This window comes from Penaeus vannamei, unplaced genomic scaffold (genome assembly GCF_042767895.1).
Source record: "Penaeus vannamei isolate JL-2024 unplaced genomic scaffold, ASM4276789v1 unanchor5334, whole genome shotgun sequence".
NCBI lineage: Eukaryota > Metazoa > Arthropoda > Malacostraca > Decapoda > Penaeidae > Penaeus > Penaeus vannamei.
Window position 1 is genome coordinate 10,001 of NW_027218312.1, and position 8,131 is coordinate 18,131.

Here is an 8,131-nt window from a genome sequence, read left to right on the forward strand (position 1 = left end):
CAATATGGCCTTCACACGGAACAGTTCCCGAGTGAGACACATGAGAATACATACAAAGGAAAAGCATCGTTGAAATCTGCAGCAGTGCTTTCTCACAGAAAATCAATTTAGTAAAGCACATGAGAGTACATACAAAGAAGAAACAATACAGTCACAGATGTGGAGGTCATTGGACAATTTATACACGAGTGTTGCAGTTTTTATCGTGAATATGTTATTACAATTACAGCAAGAGAATTCATGTGAAATACTATATAAAATCTATATTAAAAGGTGAATGAAAGTGGATTCAAGAAAAGAATTTTGATGCATGCATAAACACAAACATTTGCTTCTATGTATCTATCTACTGGGACTGGGGTCCAATATAGGGGATTACCCCTACCTAGGGACTCAGCCTTTGCATCAACCAATTTTGCATGATCTTTTCTTTGCCTTTTTTCCTCTCCCTAATCTTCCCCAACTCCATCCCCTGTCCAGTTCGTAAGGTGTGAGAGCTGTGTAGAAAGAGTGAAAGGCTGACTTTCAGGATTCCCTTGGTTAATTGGCTATTCCTTACTCTTCGTGTGGACCCTGAGGTGTAAATTTCATACCTTTATTTGAAGTTTTGAGGCTTCCCCTTCCCCTTCATCAAATAATCTCCCAAAATCTAACTCCTCTTTCATACTAACTCCTGACTATCCTGTGATCATGGCTCTGACCGCTTTTACTACACTCTCCTTGTCGACATCTACCCAGGCAACTCAACCTCCAAAAGACACCTCTTTCTCAACCCCAACATCCTTGACCCCATCTGCACAATCATCTATATTTCCTACATCCCCCTCCATTATTACTACTCTTCATCTTGATTGCCCTCTCCATCACAGCACTGCATCACTCCACACCACTCCTTCCTCCCATCCTTGCCCTTGTATAAGTCACACCTCCACAATCCTACCTACCACATCCACACCTACAACTATATTCTCTGCTCAAATACCTACCTATTCTTCACCTCCTCAGACAACCATCTCTACCTATATCACCCGTTGATTGCTCCACAATGGCTCTTCTACAGTCGAATATTCAAGGTTTTTTTTCTCACAGACCTTATATCTGTCATCTCATATGTTCCAACAACCCACCCACCATCTGTCTCCAAGAAACCTTCCTACCACAACCTCCAGTACCAATCCCAAATTATCACTTTGTATCATTCCCTCATTCTCTCTGTCTCCTCTCTACTCATCCATCAAGAAATACCATACACTATACTTCCTGTTCCAACTGCTGTCCCTTGCACTATCTTCCTTCGCTTTTGGATCACAAGTGTTTCAATTTACTCTTCCCCTTCTAGCACTTCCCCGGATTCTTCTCCTCCAATGGCCACCATTGTTTTCCTTGAGCAATGTCCCTATTCATTCCCCAGTTATAGATACAATGCAATTCACTCAATTGCCCCCTTAACCTTCCCCTTTTTACTAATCTGCTTTACTTCATTTGCTCCCCTCTTTTCCCTTTTCACTACCTTTCTATGTTACGATGCTTCTAATCTTTGACATCTCCCCCACCCCTTGATTCTTTTCTATATAACCTCTGATATCTAGCACATTTGTTTCAACCATGACTTCAAATTTTATGGAAGTGTTTACAGTAATTTTGGCGGTGTTTTGGTGATTGCCTATGAAGGTATATTATGATTTATTTGGACTTATCTTGTTCATTAATTCATCATAGTTGTTTACAGGATCACTATTAAGAAACTGAGTATTGACGGATCGAACCAGAAGATAATTTTAGGCCATGGTTAATGGATCATTTAAGAATATTGTAAACAAGATAGGCCCTAATATAAATCCATGTGGAATACAGGAGGACACTATCTCATAAGTTGATATATTTTGGCAAACTTGACTGATTAGGTTCTGTTTGATAACCTCTGAACCAATATGTATCAATATTGTGCTATATTAGTTAACTAATAAGGACTTTATGGCTGGCAATATGAAAAGCCTTGAATTTAAATATGCATTCCCAGTAGATATGATTAACCCAATCCCCCAAGATTTATGTACTGTCCCATGTAGCTTTCTGGGATTTTTTTGTTAAAGATGTTCCAATGCTCTCAGCCACCAAGGAGTGATCATGCCCGACTTAGCTATTCCTTGAAATATTGGGAAAATGTGTTTTCCCTTCTAAAAAGATTCATAATTATACTATAATTATTCTTATGGATATTTTGATGATTAAATTGTTTTTAAAATTATCAATATCATTAAAGACCATAAAGAAATACAAAAGAAGCATTCCAAAAAATCAAGGAAAAGGGTAAACAGGAGAGGTAAGTGGGATTAATAACTCATTACTGTGATGTGTCAGCTAGTTTGTGTGTTACTACGGGCTTTTGAAAATGGGCTTTTTCCTATTTGTTCCCATCTATTCCACCATATTTGGTCATTTTGTGTGTTTATGTATAATGGAAAAACACCTGTTAAAAGTGTTTGGAGTTTTTGTTATATCCCCATTGCGCATGCGTGTTTTCCCAAGCAGGATTTTCAACAGTTCCTTAACTGTTCTTCAACAGTCACCATTATCTTTTGTGCTGAATGTGATCTTGGCATGGTCCTCTTAAGCCAGTAAAGTGGAAATTCTTTGGCACTTGCTAAGGTCATTGTGTGTAAAATGAGCCTTTGAATTGGCGATATAAGAGCAGAGTTAATTAATAATTCATGATGCATTTCCCAGAGCCCAGCAAGTTTCCACTAGTTTCTCTTTCAGCAGCTAAACTTTAACCTCCATCCATCTAAGGTAAAAATGGTAGGCAACTAGAAATGTGTACTGTTTTGAAACTATTGTATTGAGGGGGGGGGGGGCATCAGGAGGGAACTTCCAGTCAACAGTGACAACTTCTTGTGCTTGGGCGGAGCGTGAATCGGTGACCCCTTAGATGAGAGGCCAACATGATACCACTGTACTAACTCAGAGGCTTTGTCTTAGAAAGTATTACCATAAACTTATATAATTGTAGACATGTCAAATAGGGCGATTGGACTAATGTTAATAGTAAAAAAAAATCCACTTCCCACATGAACAATGTAATGTTCAATTAGTAAAAAGAAATAAAGAACTCATTTGTCTGAATCCGAGAAATACATTTCAAAGTATCCACAGCTTGTTCAAGCTAAGAGTGGTGAGTATGGTATGGATAACCTATGAAGGCAGGTACTTCTTCAGGCACATTATATTTAATCATAACATTTCCTTCTGAAACACATTTCTTATTTCAACCATGAGTAAACATCGAAGTATCAAAGTTATTTTAATATACATTTACACACACACACACACTTTCAACTTTCAACAAACTTTCACTCTGCTAGCCTCATTCTTTGTTTCATCTCCATATTCATACGGTTCCTCCTTAATTTCCACTTCTATCTCTTCGGTGACACCTTCTCTGAGCTCTTCTTTGATACTGACTCCTGTGCCAAATGTTTCCTTGTCCTTGAGTGGGGCCAAAGGAATCCGGCTGGGGAGAATACTCGTTGTTGCCTGTGAATGGGAAAAAGAGCAAGGATAACAAAACCATTTTAACATGCTTAGAAAACAAAAATTATATTTGATGCTATATGCAATTATTAAAAGGTGTAAATGTGGAAACACAAATGCTAGAAATGGTAACCAACTGTGAAGCACTAAGGAATGATAAGGTTGTGTTAATACTTATGATTAACAGAAAACTTATAACAGAGAAGTTGTAAAAATCAATGACAGAAATCCTGATAAGATGGACATCATTACTAAGACTAACAATTAGCAACAACAAAACGCAATATTAATAACTGAAATACCCCTTTTTTATATAAATCATATCTATTTAATTATCAATCTATCTATCCATTTCTGTTTATATTCCAATCTCTATAATATACACACAGCACACATTCATATATATTCACACACACTTTATATATATATATATATATATATATATATATATATATATATATATATATATATATATATATATATATACATATGTATGTATGTATGTATAGATATAGATATAGATGTATTTACATGTACATATAAAAATTTATGTATATAAATATACACATAATTCCTTTCCTCAACACTTATCCACAGCCATATGCAAATTAATATGAAGTAGCTAAACACATTCTTCCATGATCTTCCCTTCTGGCTCCACACACTCTCTGCAAAGCCAAACTTCCAGCGGCCGAGTGACTGCACGTGCCTTCCCTTGGGTCCCAACATAGGAGGCTCCTCGCTCAAGGGAGCCCTGGCTGCACGGGGCGGGAGAGACGAGGGCAGAGTGAGGGAAATTAGGCTTCTCGTCTCTACGTAGTCTCCTGTAAGAAGGATAGTGAAAAATTCTAGCCACCCTTTTTGAAGTATCAATAAAAGGCATTATACCAATTTGATAATCACATAGTGAACAAAGAAAAAAATAATAACACAAAAGCTCAAATTAAAAATATTTTCAAGATATATAGTTAAAGATTATCATAATTACAATAACAATAAACATTTATGTTTTCAAAAGCTATAATGTGATAATGATAATCACAATTCTCATAAGAGTAATGGAAATGTTAATGATCATCATAATCATACTAATGGCAAAAAAAAAAGGAAAAAAATGTGTACATATATATATATATATATATATATATATATATATATATATATATATATATATATATATATGTATGTATGTATGTATGTATATAATATATATATATATATAATATATATATATATATTATATATAATATATATATATAATATATATATATTATATATATATATATATGTATAATATATATATGTATAATATATATGTATATATAATATATATATATATATATATATATATATATATATATATATATATGTATATGTATAATATATGTATATATATGTATATATATATAATATATTATATAATATATATAATATATATAATATATATATATATATATATATATATATATATATATATAATTATATATATATATATATATATATATTATACATATATATATATATATATATATATATATATATATATATATATATATATATATATATGTATGCATGCGTCTTTACTTTCTGCAGTCGCCGCCGTTGTCGTTGTCGCGGGCGTTTGTACTGTAGTGGACGTGAGGAACCCCCACTAAGCAAGAGTCCAGACTAGGCGAGTCCCCCCTTTTTTAGCCAGCACCAGCACCATCTGTGGGGATCGGCGGTAGCCAGCTGCAGTTTTGCGTCCCTGGAGCCTTTTATTTTTCGTATTTTTATGTTTTATTTATTTTAGCTTTTTCTCGCGGCCTCTAGTTTTATTTTAATTTCTTTTAATTATGTAAAGTAAACTTCTTTTATTTTCATTCATTTTTATTTACACATTTTATAAGAGCCTATATAAAGAGCCTGTTTTATGCTAGAGTCTCTCTTGGGTTGTTGGCTCGGAAGTTCAGTGCTGCTCACGGAGCGCCCGGTCTCACTGGATGTCTCCTGTTTTGTTGTTTGTTTCTTCGATTTCCTACAAGAGAGAAAGATAAGTATATTCATGTTTTGTAAGAGGTCAGCTAGGATGTGTTATTTGCATTGTAACTTTTGTGAATATACAGACTGAGGGGATCTCAGGTTTTCCTTTTTATGCTTTGGTTTTGTTTTATCCTTGGTTTGTTTATTTTACTTTTTTATTGGGTTTTAAAAGTAGAATGGACACAGTTGATATTAATGAAATGAAATTGTAAAAGATGGAAGTTAATGTAATAGTAAGTCTTACTTAAGGGGTTAAGGGCTTCAGGGTTGTGACGAGCGGGTCATGCTGCAGTACACGCCAGCTACCACCCTTTTGAAAGCAGCTCCCCTGTTCGCAAGTTGCACTCTGCAAGACCCGCGTTGTAGTTTTGAAAGTGTCTCAAAGGGGTAAACACTACAGTACTTCTCGCAAGCAGCAACCCCGGCGATGAGTGCGGCGTGTGCGCAAATAAACATATAGCAATATGCCTTGTTTAAACTGCAGCTAGTATTACCGGGGGAAATATACTCTGAACAGACAAGTTAGAGGTGGGTGATAACTAAGTTTATCTGAAGAATGAAAATGATTTTTCTTAGGCACCCTTGTTTGTTATAAACAATTCGCACTATTATCCGCCTCTTTCGCCTCTCCGGCGAGAGGTGGGTGATAACAAACCGTTTTTCTGCTGAATGAAAATCCTTTCTGAGGCAAAGTGCGTTAAAACTTTTTTAGTAATGTTAATTTCTTCTTTATACAACAAGGTTTTATGAAACTATTGACATTGTAGGTAAGCAAGGTTTGTCATACAGGAATGTCTACATATTTTTACATTATAAAATTTTAGAAAATATGATTATGGAATTACTCGGATGAGGTTACCATTCATAAACCTCTATCTAAATGCTCTTTTCAACAAAGGAGACTTCCGTAACCGATGTCGGAGGTACCATTTCAGAAAAATTGCAAGTCGTCTCCTCCTTTCATCGTGTATCTGTGTGCGGAAAGGAAGATGATTCGCGAGGAAAGAGAAGTAAAACTTGATGGAATTAGTTGGCAACTAATTCGTTTCTAAGATATGGTTTCGACAATTTTTTGCCCTTCTTTCCGACTAACCATATGGGTTATTATTATTTTTAAATACTTATGAAGAGATATTACTGTCTTATGGTTTTAGATAATCCTTGCGTTTTCACAAGGAACCCCCAAGTTCGATACACGTATGATTACACGCATCACCAAATACATATCAAGACTTGGAGATACATATTCAGTGTCGTGTGAAGTCATGTTATACCTACATTTATGGTCAAAATCACTACTTTTTCTTGACCATCTCGTAAAGTCGAGGGGGAGGGGCCAGGATAGGACCCACCAACAAGGTATGGCATGTTTGATAGGGGAAGCAGACTGCGTGAACTAATGGAACGAACAGGTGTGTAGAAGGATGTGCTACGAGGACCAGCAAAGAGGCGTGTCATTCTACACACCTAGAACATGGGGATTTACCTTGGTCAAATGACTGAAAGGGTGCGATTTAAAGGCGAGATATTCATTAACCAGGCAATTCTTCACGGATGGAGTCGAGACAAGTACTTCTGGTTTTTCGCCTAGTATGCTGGTGAGACCAATAGCTCGCGACGAGTCGCGGTATTCTCCGCCGTCTGTGTAAGGTCTTCCATCATCTATATATTGGACAAAGCATCATCACTGTTTAGGAGGACATCTTTAAATGAATGACTTTAGTAGTAATGATGATCAAATTGACTTTTTGTATTATTATTACAGAAAAGACAAATGTATTCAATTGCACAAAACTTATTTTACTGATAATATACATGTCTTCTGTTAAAGACGACAGCAATGCGAGAGCGTTTTAATGGTTTTGCCCTATATTTTCATGACCTGCAAAAAATATGCTCCACCCATATGTATGTATATATATATATATATATATATATATATATATATATATATATATATATATATATATATATATATATATATATTTCAGTCGTTCTTGTATTTGAGTAAAAAGTCATTTTTTTCTTTCTCTGAGTTATGTAAAAGGACGCTTTTCTCTCCCTTATTATGACATTAAGCGATTTTTTTTTCGCAAACGAATGTTTTCTACTTGCCATTAATGGCAAAAGTACTAAAAAAATGGCTTCAGTTGCCACTTTTTCTCTTTAGGTGTGTGAGTTTAACCTTTCCTCTATAATTTACCTCCCTGTCTCTATGTTGCTCGCCACATACCCCTTTACTGCCATGTAAAAATCAGGAATGTCTAATGCAGTCGCATAGAAAGAAAAAGTAAGCGCCTTTGTTGTTTATATGTTTGCAAGTAATATGTTGATTATGGAAAATATATAGTTACTGATGACTTGGTTTAAAAAAAGAAATGGATATTCGCATGCCAGCTGCTAAGACCTATTGCATCGAGAGTGTCATGTACACTTTCTACTCCTTTGGAGTAAATGTATCCTTGATTGATAATCCCGGTTTTAGGCGAATTTATCTATGTCCAATAGACGTAAAATTATAAAAGTTCTATGACAAAAGAGTTATTTTATCCTCAAACTGTATCATATCATATAAAAG

General features: G+C 35.0%; 1 protein-coding gene and 1 long non-coding RNA gene across 2 annotated transcripts in view; one reads left to right on the forward strand and one right to left on the reverse strand.

Annotated features, from left to right (window-relative positions):
- Window positions 1-2,482, forward strand: part of LOC113804213 (zinc finger protein 271) — a gene marked incomplete at its 5' end in the record, with an annotated part of 3,313 nt that extends 831 nt beyond the window's left edge. The window contains 1 exon segment of the mRNA XM_027355046.2: window positions 1-2,482. This exon segment is cut by the window's left edge and continues 831 nt beyond it. Within this exon segment, the coding sequence (XP_027210847.2) occupies window positions 1-73 (73 nt within the window).
- A 2,897-nt stretch (window positions 2,483-5,379) lies between these two features.
- LOC138861417 (uncharacterized) lies at window positions 5,380-7,525 on the reverse strand. Its single transcript, XR_011398489.1, has 2 exons — window positions 5,798-7,525; window positions 5,380-5,548 (listed from the first exon to the last, which is right to left on the reverse strand). It is a non-coding gene; the product is annotated as an uncharacterized lncRNA (long non-coding RNA).
- Window positions 7,526-8,131: the final 606 nt, after the last annotated feature.